The sequence below is a fragment of the Chiloscyllium plagiosum genome, chromosome 15 (assembly GCF_004010195.1).
Source record: "Chiloscyllium plagiosum isolate BGI_BamShark_2017 chromosome 15, ASM401019v2, whole genome shotgun sequence".
Classification (NCBI taxonomy): domain Eukaryota; kingdom Metazoa; phylum Chordata; class Chondrichthyes; order Orectolobiformes; family Hemiscylliidae; genus Chiloscyllium; species Chiloscyllium plagiosum.
In genome coordinates this window covers 67,171,102-67,187,188 of record NC_057724.1, presented here as the reverse complement: position 1 = coordinate 67,187,188, position 16,087 = coordinate 67,171,102, and the positions used below count along the sequence as shown (strand labels likewise).

Genomic DNA, 16,087 nt, shown 5'->3' with positions numbered 1-16,087 from the left:
TTGGGAGCAACGAATGCAATAGACCAAATTGAAAGAAGTACAAGTGAAAAGCTGCTTAATCTGAAATGAGTGTCTGGGGCCTTGGATGGTGAGCATGGAAGGGGTAAAGGGGCAGGTGTTGCACCTTCTGCAATTGCATGGGAGGGGGGTTGGGTGCGATGGGAGTGGGGTTGGGTGCGATGGGAGAGAGGTTAGGTGTGATGGAAGGTGCAGTGTGAGATGGGAGAGGTGTTAGGTGTAATGGAGGAGTGGACTAGGTTGTCCTGGAGGGAACGATCTCTGCGGAATGCTGACAGGGGGAGGGAAGGGAAGATGTGTTCAGTGGTGGTGTCATGTTGGAGTTGGCGAAAATGGAGGAGGATCATTCTTTGCATGTGAAGGCTGGTGGGGTGAAAGATGAGAACAAGAGGGACCCTATCCTTGTTCTGGGAGGAGAGGGAGGGGGTGAGGGTCGTGGTGCAGAAGATGGACCGCAGGCTGTCGAGAGCCCTGTCAACAACTGTAGGTGGGAAGCCACGGTTGGAAAAGAAGGAGCACATATTAAGAGCACCACTTTGGAAAGTGACCTCATCGGAATAAATGCGGCGGAGGCAAAGGAGCTGAGAGAAAGGGATAGAGTCCTTACAAGACGTAGGGTGAGAAGAACTGTGGGAGTCAGTGGGCTTGTAATGGATAGACTATTGCCGGAAATGGGGACAGAAAGGTCAAGGAAAGGAAGGCAAGTGTCGGAGATGGTCCAGGTGAAGGTGAGGGAGGGTTTCAGATTCCAGCATCCGCAGTAATTTGCTTTTATCCACTGCTCTAGGCTAACTTAATACCAATCCTTAACATTACAAGTCCCTTTTAAGATAGGTTTGCTTTGTTTTTTTTCTGATAACATTCCAAAAACAATGCAACAACTGGTGTATAAAAACCAAATACCATCCTAAGGAAGTGAGTAAATCCAGGTGAGCACTGAAGAACCCTCAAATACAATGGCAGCTCTTCCAGCCACGATCTCCCGTCCACCAGCTTTCCCCCCCCAGTTACTTTAGTCACATTAAAGAAGCTATGCCATTTGGTAATAAGCAGTCATTCACTTCCTCCAGACTAATAACATTTCTAGTGAAACCTTTTATCACATTGGGATTCAGTTCAACAATGGTTTGTCACATGATACCCCCAAGAAAACTGACAGACCACACTCTAAATATGATACCAGCTGGACACCAAAGCTCAATAATTGCTTTCATCCCTTTAAGTTTTATGAATTTCTGTTTCTGGGTGAATCACATCAATGAAACTACTTTGCAGATTTACAGTTCAAAACGAAACTATTTGAATTCTAAAAAATTCATCAAGTATTAGAAATTTGAAATAAAACTGAATATAGAAGAGAGCCACAGAGTTAGCACAACAATACTGGATAGGATAGAAATAAAAAATGATGTATCCAGAATGTCAGCAGTACTCAAATTAAGAACGATACTCAATCCAGATAGGATGCATCCTCGCTTTGAGGGAAGTATGTTTGGAAACTGTGGAAGCTCTAGCCTTCCTGAGATATGGAAGTAATACCATAGGGTTGCAAATGTTTCATTCACTCAAAACAAAAGTAATATGACTTGCAATTTTAAGCTATTCATCCAAGCACTGTGACACTCATTTAGTGAGAATATTCTGTGATAAGAGTAACTACTTCCAAAAGAATCATCTAATTAAATAAAGATGCTTTGAGTGGAGTCTTAACAGAATTCAGCCAAGTATCATTTTTGGTGCATTTCATGGAGGGTTTCTCTCAGTGAGACCTAGCAAGTTTTCATGCACTATCAACCCAAATTCACTTCATTAACTATACACTATTCCCTTATAACACCCCACTCATTATATTCTCTCACTCACCACAGGTGGAGAGTCTTGCCACAGCCAGAATATCACAGCATCCCTGGTTCGATCTTTGAAACTCAGTTATGCATCCGGTCAAGCATTGGAAGTCCACAACTGCCCTTCATCGAACAGCAACCACAGACCAACACTTTTCAGGACACCCAGGTGGCAGGGCTGACAGTTCTTTACACATGCAGGTGCACATTAACTGTTTAAGTACCAAACCACACAATTTACCTGTCCTTAGCCATATCCCACCTTACAGCTCAAAGTCACTGCCATTCTTTCTTCCATGCCCAGCGTAGCCCAACATCTTCTCATTGTTAAATGTGGGACCATCACATACAGGAAGATTACAAACATTCACTTTTATTCAGCGACAGCGAAAGCTAACAAGAAACAGAGACCACATTTCTCTGAAGAGAAATAGACTGCTTATCTTTCAACAATTTCACAGTCAATAAATGATCACTGCACCCAACTCTTTACTATTGCCTTGCAGTGATGCACTCGATCATGCAAAGGATGATGACCCTCCCCCCACCCAATGTCCTCATCCTTATTCTCAGTAGGCTGAAGCATTCTCTGCCTGTTTCAGCCTTCCTAACATTCCCTCTTTGCCTGTGCCAGCTGTGCAGAGCACAGCATGTGAGGATCGTGTGGTACACTCTGCCTAGAATGTACTTCAACATACTCCCGCACTGATCCAACCAGTCATTCCACATCTACAGCAGGCCCTCTGCCTGCTCCAGAGTTCTGGTTGAAGTACAGGTTGTTTTATATCTAAGCTCAGCAAAGTCAGGGTTGGTAATGGAGTCTTCAGCCATCATTGCAGATGGGTCGCCCTGGTCTCCTAGTATCATCCTTGTAAGGTGTCTGGCGCTTGAAACACATCAGAAACATAAAACATTCTCAAAGATAAAGACATCATGGCATCTCCCAGAGAACCTGGGCACAGATCTCCAAAATGTGATGTCGATGATCATAGATGACTTGCACATTGATGGAATGGAACCTTTTTATTGACGAACTCAGCTGCATTATGGTAAGGCACTCTGAACACGTACACAGTTTATAGCACCCTGCACCTGGGGGAATGAGGTGGTGGTGCTGGTGTTGGACTGGGGTGGACAAAGTTAAAAATCACACAATACCAGGTCATAGTCCAACACAATCTAGGTTTGTTCAATATATCAGTTGCATGACACTATGATCTTGTGCTATAAATTCTGTGCCTTATTATCTTGCCCCACTAGCTACCTGGAGGAGCAGTGCTCTGAAAGCTTGTACTTCCAAATAAACCTGTTAGACTATAACCTGGCATTGAGAGATTTTTAATTTTGTCCACCTGAGGGAAGGCAGCAACGTTGGCAAAGCCTACTACTCAGGCTCCAGTGTGGACCCTGTCATGGGAAACAGATGAAGTGATGTGATGTGACACAATGTGCATCAGTAACAGTCTTGATATACTTGTGGATTGAGGAGTAATATCTTCCACACAGGTCCCCAGTGGCTCCTTGGAAGTAGCCAGTTGTATAAATGTTAAATGTTGCTGTCACCTTTACGGCCACTGGGATAGCAAGGCCACCCACTCTTAAGTCACAGGTCCTGGTCCAGCAGTTGGCATAGTTCTGTAACGGTGACCTGGGGCATCCTTAGTCTGCAATGACATTGCACCCCACTCATCTAGAGAAAATGGCATCAAGGACAATAGACACTGGGCCTCTTGCAGCTTCTGTGCATCCTGAAGGGTGGTTCAGCTGAGACCTTACATGGAATTCGTTCAGTATCAGCCAGGGGGATTGTTGCTGGTCTTAAGTCAACTGGTACATCTGTTCCTCTATTGCAGTGCAGTAACTACAAAGTTATCTCTGTGAAGCAGAAATATCAATCTGTACTCTGTAATAATGAACATGATCGAGATTGCTTGTGACTAGCATCTGAAACCCATACATTTGGGCACTGCATGCATTTCATATGCAGGATGCTATGATTACAGACGACTTCGACCTGTACCATGCAAGTGCATGATTGATGTAACTGTCCCTTGAAGGGCCTCATGTCAATCAGAAGTGGAACCCACCCGTTGGAACAGAGAAAAAAAAAACACTGACTCGGCCTATTTCGGGGGTGTGCCGCAGCCATTTTGCATTTTGCATTTAGGAGTCAATTGAACATGGAAGGCAAATGTAGCAATGTTCCTTGCCTCCTGGCATTGCTTGGACACCCATCAGTACTGATCCTCCATGTTACCACATACCTCTTGAAACGTTTGCAACTTACATCATTACCCCGGACCCCAGGCTATGGTTTAGTCACACCCTACTAATGCAGTCGCCCTGTCATTGTAGTGACTACTAATAATGCCCCCTCCTGCTGTATCCAACACATTATCAACTTCATCCTTTAAATGTTAAATTTCTCCCCTTATACCCATTTCGCCTCTTCACCATCCCTGGCTCCCTCTGTATTCCAGACTGCAGCTTCCAATTGAGTTCCCCATCTCACTACCACAATAGAAACCCCTGATAAATCCCCTTGACTTTCATTTTGTTGACCTCTGGGACTGGCCAGTACCCATTTCTGACTGACTTTAACAGGCAGCTCCAACTATGACTGACTGGACCCATGACTGACCTGTTTGCTCTTCCCTGACTGACATACTTCAACTCCCCTGATTGTACACAATCAATGTGCAGAATGGATTATGGCCTACACTCTGGACTGTAGTGAAATGAACCCCTTGGCCACGTCTAACTCAAACAGATGACTAACCGTTGGATTGGGATTGGCAATGACTTGGACTTAACGTACATCCTGACTGACCCCACTTTGTCTTAAATGAGGACTAATCCCTTAGACTTTGGTACATGGCCATTGGACCAATGCACATGCAATGCATTTACCACGTAGGCTACTGGTACATGTTATAGGTGAGAGATTTACAAAGCACTGTGCTGCACAGCAATATGTCCATCCCTTTGACTGATGACTGCTGACAATTGTGACAACCTTCCTGGCTTTGTGCTTGTACTCACGCGCAAACTAAGACATAGGTACTATGAGCCTTTAATGTGTGGATGAGGGGGAGAAGTGCAAAAGGCAAAACAGGGATATTGTGATCAAACTAGAGACAAAGTGAGTTCTAAGAGAACAAGTGAGCAGCAATAAGATTCAGCCTGATCCAATCCAGAAGACTGGTGCCTGACCATTGCATAAAGATTCCATGCAGCAGCTTTCCATTGAAAGATGCTGGCGCATTCCAAAATTCAGCATTGAGGTGCAGAGCTGCACTGGAAGTGAACTGAAGATAAGCTGTGGGAGTGTGATGAGGCTAGTATGGGTCAGATGCTAACATCCATGGTCAGGGAGTGCACATGGTCACAGTTTGGGGAGTGTGCCCTAAGATGCTGATGACTTGTACCAAAGTGGACGGCTGGTGGAACAGGCAGCAAGCTGAAGTTGCCAGGTACTCACGCTGATGTTCATGTCAAGAAATGTTGCCATCTAATTTCTAGTTGGGAGAATGGGAAATTACATATTAATGAGGAGTGAGATAGAGATATTAACGCATGCGAATTCATACAAACATGGCTCTCGCTGCTCAAAAGCAAGAATTTTGGCTATTCCCCATTTGATTGGAAATTAGGACCTTTTGCTCTCAATATTGAGAAGCTCCTGGTAGGCCATTTCAATTTTCCCAAATTTCTCACCATGGCCCCATGTCGTCAGGGGCTGAGAAGATTCTGGGAGAAAGTGAGGACTGCAGATGCTGGAGATCAGAGTCGAAGAGTGTGGTGCTGGAAAAGCACAGCTGGTCAAGCAGCATCCGACGAGGTGAATCAACGTTTTGAGCATAAACTCTTCATCGGGAATCTTCATCAGAAGATTCTGTTCATTGTATCTTTATTTCAGATTTCCAGCATTCCTGGTATTATACATTCCATTTAAAACTTTTTTTTGATTTTCCACTCAAATCTGTATGGTATTTTCACTTACCATAAAAGATATACCCAGAAACAAAACACAAATTCACAATATTTCTCTAAAAGCGATGCATATCTGAAGGAAGCAGGGGACACAAACTGTTTTAAAAGATCTTAAGACTTTAAAATACAGGGGTGTAAAGTACAAAAGCAACAAAATGGTGGCAAATATTTATAAAACACTGGTTCAGCCTCAGCAACAGTCTTGCATTCAATTATGAACATCATTTTTCAGGAAGGATATTAAGACTACAGAAGGTTTAATAGAATGGCCAAGGCTTAGGGGCTTAAATTAGGTGGAGAGACACTTAAGTTGTTCCCATTAGTTTTAATACAGTAAAGCAAACCTTTATATGGGCGGCATGGTGGCACAGTGGTTAGCACTGCTGCCTCACAGCGCCAGAGACCCGGGTTCAATTCCCACCTCAGGTAACTGACTGTGTGGAGTTTGCACGTTCTCCCCGTGTCTGTGTGGGTTTCCTCCGGGTGCTCCGGTTTCCTCCCACAGTCCAAAGACCTGCAGGTCAGGTGAATTGGCCCTGCTAAATTGCTCGTAGTTTTAGGTAAGGGGTAAACGTATGGGTAGGTTACGCTTCGGCGGGTCGGTGTGGACTTGTTGGGCCGAAGGGCCTGTTTCCACACTGTAATGTAATGTAATCTAAAAAATCTAAACCTGTTATTCAGTGCTGCAAATTGCAAATAGTTTTGATGGAATAAATATGGCAGAGGGAGTGACCAAAAGTGATGAGCAAAAGAACTAGAGATGTCAGGAGGGAGTATTTTTTTAAGGGGAAAGGCTAGGATGGTCTGAAATGAACTACTTGAAAAGGTGGGAAGGAGATTCAATAATAAATTTCAGAAAGATAAATTCTTATGGGGGGGGGGGAAATGACAGGGCTTTAGGGCAAGATGAGGCAACGGATTAATTGGATAGCTCTTTCAAGGAATTGGCACATGTACAATGGGCTAAATATCTCACTTGTTGTATCATTCCTTCTGCGAACATTAACAGCAGGGATAGGTCTAAGCTCCATACTTCAAAAAGGACAATAATGTCAATGTTAATTAAGGAACCAAGGGGCCTAGAGGTGCAAGGGCACCAACTACTGAAGGTGCCAGGACATATTGAGAGAGTAGCAGGATCTGGGTTGAGTTCCATAAATATTTGAATTCAATAATTATATAATTAAAACACCAGTCTAAAAGCAAACATGCATACACAATATCAGTTGTTGTTAAAAGACTGATATATTCATGTCCTTTACGGAAGGAAAACTGCAGTCATTCCCTGGTCTGGCCTATATGTAACTCCAGATCCACAGCAAAGTGGTTGACTCTTAACTAACCTCCGGACAACTAGGGTTGAGCAATAAATGCTAGCAATGCCTGCATCCAACGAACAAATAAAAAATGTGTTCTGGTTCTTTCAAAGTCAGGAAGGATGTGAGGGTCATTAAGAAGCTGCAGAGCAGATTGAATAGCATGAAACAGGATTTTTCCCAGGAATGGGAAAATTTAACTACAAACATTAGTTGGAGAAGTTGGGGCTGTTCTCTTTGGACCATAAGATGTTATGATACAGCATTTAAGATTATGGACAAACATCTTCTTACAAAATGAGTCATAATGAGGGTGTGAAAACAGAGACAATGATTTCAAAAGGAGATGAAATAAGCACTTGCAGGTTATAGGGACAGAGAGGCGGAAAGGAACTGAACAGATTATTGCACAGTAAACCAGCATGTTGGGCTGAATGACCTTCCTCTGCACCTTAACTGACTTTATGAACGATGTATTCTGCACGAACACTCTTTGCTACAGAGGTCATGACAAAGGCTTACCTACAATTCCATTAGCTGAATTCATAATCTCTCATTGGTTGGGTGCCTTACAGATCAGAGAAAATGGCTAATTTGATCAGCTTTCTCAGACTGTCAAAACTTTTGTGCCCTTATAGAAGGACATGATGCATGACAAGAAATAATTATTTGCTTCAATGAGTCAATGTTTCTATTACATACCTGCTGCCTGAACCAAGGATTCCATCGGATGTAGTAGTTCACCCAGAGATCTAGGTGCCGCATGCTGGCAACTGGATAGAGCACACGATGTTGGTCTTTTGTATAAAAGGGATTGATGTACTTGTCCATTTCACTGTTCACATAAGACCATAAGGACACAGTCCTTTTTCGCAACTCCTTGAATCAATATAAAAAATGACTTTTAACAACTTTTGTAAAAACACAGAAAAAAAAGTCACAAGTATAACATCAGAAGCAAATCCGATTATCAACTGCCTCAGCTAATAAACCTCTGTCCTCTTGGAAGAGGCACGAAGCATGGTAAAGAGCATACTCTGGGTGGGGTACTTCAATGTCCATCACAAAAGAACCACTAGTTACTGCGTTTGCCAAGTATTAAAGTAGGTAAAAACAATGACTGCAGATGCTGGAAACCAGATTCTTGATTAGAGTGGTACTGGATAAGCACAACAGTTCAGACAGCATTCGAGGAACAGGAAAGTCGACATTTCGGGCAAAAGCCCTTCATCAGGAATAGATGAGAGTGCCTGCAGGGTGGAGAGATAAATGATTTATCTCTCCACCCTGCAAGCACTCTGCCTATATTCCTGGTGAAGGGCTTTTGCCCGAAACGTCGATTTTCCTTCTCCACTCTAATCTAGAACCAAGTATTAAAGCACACAGCCGTCAGATTGGGCCTGTGGCAGATGGTGAAGGAACGAAAAATATACTTAACCATGTCCTAACCAATCCACTCCTTGCAAATGGATCTGTTGAATGCAATTTGGTAGGAAAACCCACTATACAAGTCCTTGTGGAAACAATGCCCCAGCTTCACCACCACCTCAAAATAACCAAGTTCTGTTCCAATGATTAACAATGATTCAGAACAGATCCAGTAACCAGAAACTAGCACTAACAGATATCAGCAGCAGGTGGATTATGTTTCACCATGATCTGGCACCTCATTACCATCAAGCCAGGGAATTGACTTTAGTTCTAAGATGTTGCAGGGAGCACATCAGGAGCAGCACCACGCGTACGTAAAAATGTGTGTGTCAACCTGGTGAAGATACAACGCAGGACTACATACCTGCTAAATAGCACATGACAGACAGAGTTAAGCAATCAAATGATCAACAGATGAGATGAAAGCTCTGCAGTCTAGTCACATATAGTAATAAATGTTTGGACAATTAAACAACTGACCAGAGGATGGGACTCCAAAAACATCCCATCCTTAATGGTGAGGGAATGCAGCTTGTCAATGCGAAAAAACAAGGCATCACCAGGCCTGAAAGACAAGGCATTAGTCACCATCTTTTGCCAGAAATCGAGGCAGAAAATCTAAGGGAAACCAATAAAGATCAGGTCCTCTATTCTCTTAACAACGAGGTAGAGGGAGGAAAAAGCTAAATTCTGCTTAAGAGAATATAAAGAAAGAAAAAACAAAGAAGTTGGAGATGGAGAATTGCAATTCTGACAAAAAGCATAAAAGTAATGCACACAAGGACTGACTTTATCCTTCCTTTCGGTGGGCGAGAAGGTGAAAGGTACTTTAATAAGATGGACTTGTGGAAGGTTAGAAATGTAGTTTCAGCAGACAGTGGTGGTTAGAGATGTTGTTTTCGCAGATGGGCAGTGGGGTGTTGTGGGGGGGTGGGGCGGACATTACACAAACAGTCGCGGGATTCTTGCAGCATACTTAAGGCTAAGATTTTAACAAATATAGAAGGCTTTTTAATAAAATAGTTTTAAGCTAGGAAATAACTATGAAGGGTTGTAGCTGACCACAAAAAGAAGCAGCAGGGGCATTTCACAATAAAGCTTATAGTATGATAAGAGAAATTGGATAAAAGAACAAGCTGTAACAAACAAGGAACAAAGAATGCAGACATACAAAGACAGCAGGATGGCCAGATAAGAAAATAACCAGAGAGAGAGAAAAAACAAGTGAGGTAATCGGCTTATGATAGGATGGGAAAAGGGAGGCGTGATTCCGCAACTTGCAAACTGAATAAGAATGCTGACATGCTTTGTTTTCGCACGCATTTGATTGCAGAAGCGTCCGGTACTTGCAAGGCCATAATAAATTGTTGTTTCCAAGGCTTTGTCTCAGGCTGATTTGTGAGTGAGTTCTGTCTCTCACAGACTGCCCATAATCTTCCCACCTGCCTCTGCCCCCAACACTCCTTTCCCAGTAGCAATGACCTCGTCAGGAAGTCAACAACCGTGTCAACTAAAACCAATTAATTCCTGTTGTAACTTATTGTAAGTAATTAATTCCCAGTTAATGGCTTTCCAAGGGGCCAAGTTTCCACATGCAAGCTAGTATAGGACAGCAGGTGGAATAGTACTCACTTAATGAATCTTCTTAGCCGAGAGGGCTCCCCAAAGTTTTTACTTCTGTCCTGTTTCCCTTCTTCATTGGCCTCTCAAAGTCCACACCCTCTTTCCTTCTCTTCGTCAGGCCCACCAGATTGTCACCCAGTCACATCCCCAAACATACCCAAATCTATCTAGCCACGAAACGACACGACCAGCTATCCTTAGTAGCCACACACGCAGATGACAAGCAACATGAATTCGACTGGGACAACACTACTATTAAAGGACAAGCCAAACAGAGAACATCCAGGGAGTTCCTACAGGCATGGCACTCATCCACAGATTCAAATCAATAAGCACATCGACCTGAACCCAATATACCGACCACTGCAACGGACAGCTGGAACTGACAACCGAAGCGGCAGATTCAAACCACTATAAATGCCGGAGGAAACATCACAGAAGCGCTTCACAGGAGGCTCCCAAGCACTGAGGATGTCACCTAGACGGGGGACGAAACGTCTGCAACACAAATCCCCAGCTCGGCGAACAGAACCACAACAACGAGCACCCGAGCTACAAATCTTCTCACAAACTTTGGAAAATAACTGCCCAGGATTAAAACAGCAAACATACATACAGGTACACGATCTTTTATCCGAAACACTTGGGACCAGCTGGTTTTCGGAATTTGGAATTTTTTGAATTTTGGAATAAGTGACAGTTTGACGGTGAAATTTTAAAAGATCTTAACAAAGAGCAGACTCACTGAGTATTACGGGCTCGAAGACAGAATTGAGGCCTGCCGATGCTAGGCGAAGCCCAGCCACGTCGCATCTGAGTGACACGCTTCGAGTGGGTGTGGACTTGGGTTAACTGTTTGCTCGCCAAACAACCTTGTTAATGAGAAAAAAACTTCACAGAAAAACCTTTGGAATTTGGAGCTTTTCGGATTTTGGATAAAAGATTGTCTATGTGGACACAATCTTTTAATTAAATATGCTGCAACTTTCAATCACCCCTTCCTGGAACCCCACCGCAGATTTTTCATATTGAGGTTTTAATTGTACACTGGAAGAAATGAAAGGTAAGATATAAAAACAATGACAAGATCTTAGCACTTATGCTTCCCGGTCCCTCCCCTCTTCATCTGACTCCATAAATGCATGCTGACTCCCAACACCCCTCTCCTTGAAAATATTAGAAATTGAAACTTATCTAACCTTTCTTTCTGGATATAAGGGAAAAGGAAAAATAAACTGGGGTGGAATCTAGAGAAAATAAAAAGTCAATGGAAAACACAAAGACTAAGCTTGTAAACCTGCTTGCACCAACCTCCTTCCATCGCTGTTGTTCACAGGTATAAAGGAAGGTTCCAAATCGGCAGCTGTACAGATGATCCAGAATGGTAATCAAGAAAAGCTCATTAAACTGAAAGGCTGTAGGAAACTAGAGACAAGAGAAAATAATGTCAACAAAAGGTTTCCCTATTAAGCATATTCAGTTCACTAATTCAAGAGGAGGCTGTTTGTTTCAAATTATGCTTTACTCCCCAGTAAGATGAAAGTGAAAAGCAATTATTCTAATTAGCATAGGCCAGTTTACATAAATGCAACTTAAATTCAACATAAAGATACCAAATAATATCTGAAATGACCCCTTTAATGTAACTTATTTTACTTAAACAGAATAATGAATCTGTATTCTGTTCACCACCCCAGGATAGAGCCACTCTTCCAGTAGGCCAATGTCTTACTGCCCACCTGTTTTCCCAAAGGTCAATGATCAGTGATTATGCCACTTTTCTGTCAAAACAGATAGGCTTGTCCAAAGAGAATACTACCTTTACAGCCCTGATTTGTCATTGACTTCAAATGAAGAGCATTGTCACAGTACTGAAACAGCTGCTGGGATGTCAAACTCTCACATTATCTCCAAAATTTAAAAACAAAGGTGAGTTTCTAAAACTAAGATGGAGCTTGGCCAGAAATCAATATAGTCAAGTACAGGCATGATAGGTGAACAAAACCTGTAGTGAGGACACAAGTCATTAAAACTTCACTACCCAAGTTTAGCTTATGAGACACCAAATCATGAATGCACAGGAATGGTCACATGTAGAGGTCAAAATCCTGGAATTCCCTCCCTCAAGACATTGCAGGTTAATCCATATTAGGTGGACTGCAGCAGTTCAAGAAGGCAGCTCACCATCACCTTCTCAAGGGGAACTAGGGATGGGCAATAAATGCTGGCCAGTCAACAACAGCCACATCCCACAAATGAAATAAATTTAAAAACAGGAATGAATGACAGCTTGAGCAGATGAGCTAAGCTGGGACAGTGTCGAGCAATGTTACGCAGGAAACAAGCTATCACAGTGGTCACACAAATGTGAGATTAGCCGGTCATCTTGGAGTCAAAGATGGCTCTATAGTTCTAAGTAGTTTAGATTAGTCTCAGGTGGCTATACGGAAGAGAGATGAAACCAATAACTAGCATCAAATTTAATTTTAAGAGTAGCTTTTAAAGCAATGTACCATATTCCTTTCCTTGAAAGGACTGTCAAAATATTCAGGCATATGAAGATATACAATGACGGTTATCGTGCACTTAAATTATACGTAATAACATTTTACATTTACCCCACATAGTGTGAAAACCACTCACTTGCTTTGTCATTTGCCAAACACAGTCAATGAACTGCAGAAATATCGGAGAGCGATCTGCATCTGCATGGTTCTTGTCACCATGTCCTATTCTCTAAAGTAAATAATTAAATCAACTTCAGTTTTGTCAAAAATATACATCATAAACTTCTATCAACTGCAACTTAAATAATTTTAACCTCAAGAACAATTACAATTTAGTCATATTAATGAAACTGGAATAACAATCACCTGATCTGCCACTAATAATGCTGCAATATTCACAAATAGGCTGCAGAAATGTTCATTGGTGCTGAGGGTCCACGCTTGGAATTTTTTTGTTCCTGTTCAGATACCAACAGACTTTTAATGATGAGAATTCGCACAATGACTATATTGATTGGGAACTGTGTGCATCTGAACAAAGGCTTATACTATAAATTGAGATACCAACACATAACTGATGTCTCAGTCCTCTTTTTACCAGTTTTGTACTTCTGAATCACTGATTAGAGAACACCTGAGAGATATGACTTTGCATCTCATGATATGTTGAATGGCGACCTTGGCTGGAACTTCAGTCCATCAGCTGAGACATTTTACAAAGTAAAAGTTTATGTTTAAATCACTTTTACAACATTTGCAAAGATAGTCTCTTGATCATGGAAACTCTACAGTTAAAATTTCTAGAAATCATTTATATTACAGTATAACTGCAATATTATTTTTCTTCAAAATCATCCATTATGCTGTGTCGATTACACCGATTAGAAATATGCAATCACAACCGAATTACTTTAAGACTCAATGAATTTCTCAACATAAATTTATTTTATACACAAAACTGTGACACAAGGCAGTGTACTTTATGAAGATAAGCCACACTTAAGCAAAATTGTTATTGTTTTCTCCCCATTAATATAACACAGGTAACTATATGGTAAAGAATACTAGATAGTGCCTAGTCTTTGTACACTTATAAGCTTTTCCTTGCAGAGTCACACTTTACATATCCTGCATCGCCAATCAAACCACTAGACTTTCAGCCTGCTCTTAAAGTCAATGTACAAGGCACACTTGAATCCTTGGTTCATGTTTACCACCAGGCTACAATTAAACATCTAATTAATAACAAGCAACACACATTGGCAATTTTCTGACCTTTATTCCAGATCTAATGGAACTTTCAGCAATTACTCTAACCTTTAAATTGCCAGACTTAATTATATTATGGAATTGAGAAGGAGGTGGCAAAACGACAAAAACAACGCCAGATTCCAATACCACCCACACTGCTGTTGCTGCTATTGGGTATCAAAAAGGAGCAGAAACTTTGACTCAAGAGCTGTGTATATCTGCACTTTTAATGCAAACTTGCTGCTTTTATAACTGTCAATCAGTTATACAAAATTACTCCTGGGGAATCAACCTTAGCTCCAGAACAACTACATAATTCCTAATTTTTAATTCACACAAAACCAGGTTATAGTCCAACAGCTTTATTTGAAGGTATTAACTTTCAGAGAATTGCTCCTTCACCTCCACATCATAATTTTTAATTAATGTACTAATAATTGCTAAATACAAGCACCATTTTTGTACTAAGCTTCTTCTGCTCTGGAGGTAAATCAGCAAACAGTTACCATTTAGATTTTCACCATTAAATTATTAATGTCATTATAATATGGGGAAAAGTGAAGAAATCCTTTCACTGCAATAGGACTTCTAAATACACTACATTATTACCTGAAGTTGAAGCAGCAACTGCTAAAATGTCAACTTTCCAAAAAGTATTTACCACAAGGGATATTTGTTTTATGTTAGTCTCAGAAATGTGTGCGACACACCAGCACCAGCACCAACTCCTCCCCAACCCCAGACAAAGAACACAGTGTTCCAAATGATGAATGATGATTTGGAATTCTTACCGTTGCAAATTTGTGCCCAAAACTTATCCACTCCTTTTCAATAAGTACTTCAAAACCTTTTGTTGTTCGATAATAGCTATCAAGCATTAGTAGTGCCAAAGAAGTAAGCTGTGCGGTACGGTCCCAGCCATCACTGCAGTGTATCAATGCTGAACTTTTCCCAGATGAAACCTTATCTGCTACTCTAATTGCCCCTGCCAAAACAAACTACAATAAAAATATAAGTTGTACTACGTGTTTTTAAACAAAATATGGTAACAATGCACTTCCAAGAAACAGACTATTTAGTTCAAAGCTTGTACAGAAAACACATTGGTGCAATTAAACACAAGTTTTTTTGTTAAATGTTATACACTTAATTTAAAAAATTAAGGAAAGTATTATACATACAAAAAAACCTAAACTGCTTGTTAAAAATTAAGTTACTAGTTGATCATCTTGCCTTATCTTGCATTTTAATAATTAAAAACATTAAGTAACGAATGCTGCATATAGCAGCTAGTCACAAACCAACAGTTCTTACAGAGCAGTTGCAGTTGAATCACCTTACCTTAATATGCTCTAACCAGTGCGTTGACTCAAGACTTGACAGCCAGTGGGATTCTTCAACGCTAGGATACACAATGTCCTTTAATTTCCTCAGGGATTCTCTCATCACATGAATGTTGTGAATGTCAAGAAAGATGACCTCTGCTCTCTGATAGGCATCATCACCTTCATAGCCCCCTCCTGTGGCCTAAAAAAGTGAAATTTAATAAGTGCTTTCCTTTCAATTACCCACAATGCATGCTCGACAATATTGACTATACAAGAAAAGCAGGTGCTGTACGAGGGTGGGTCAGGGCTAGAAATACACACACCCAAAGTTAAGCACAAATTTGATTATATTATTAACCTACTTTACAGGAAGAATTAAATACGGTTGAGTTTAATATCACATTAACATAAACAAAATAAGGACAGTGAAATATTTAAATTAAATGTTCTTTAAAATTACTTACAAAGAATGGCCCTTTGAATAATAAGCAACTAGCTTTTTAATAGAACTAATGATGTTAGAGTAGAAATTCTAACTCCATTTACAAATTTGACGATGTTCCCACCATAGTGGGTTAAACCTCAAACTACAGACCAGGAAATAGATAGACAGCTTAGTGACATAGTGTATAGGTAACAATCTTTCCCTCAATGTCAGCAGCACAAAGGAGCTGGTTATCGACGTGAGGACACGAAATTGCCCAAAGTGTTCTGGGATGTGTAGGTTAGGTGTATTAGTCAGGGGAAATGTAAAGTAATAGGACAGGGGAATGGCT

General features: G+C 41.2%; 1 protein-coding gene across 5 annotated transcripts in view; it reads right to left on the bottom strand.

Moving 5' to 3' along the window:
- mtm1 (myotubularin 1) overlaps positions 1-16,087 on the bottom strand; it is a 161,876-nt gene that overhangs the window by 9,211 nt on the left and 136,578 nt on the right. For all 5 annotated transcript variants that reach the window (XM_043705109.1, XM_043705113.1, XM_043705110.1 and 2 more), the window contains 5 exons: positions 15,325-15,510; positions 14,775-14,981; positions 12,869-12,961; positions 11,537-11,650; positions 7,874-8,050 (listed from right to left, as the gene is read on the bottom strand). In XM_043705109.1, the coding sequence (XP_043561044.1) occupies positions 7,874-8,050; positions 11,537-11,650; positions 12,869-12,961; positions 14,775-14,981; positions 15,325-15,510 (777 nt within the window). The remainder of the gene's footprint in view (positions 1-7,873; positions 8,051-11,536; positions 11,651-12,868; positions 12,962-14,774; positions 14,982-15,324; positions 15,511-16,087) is intronic.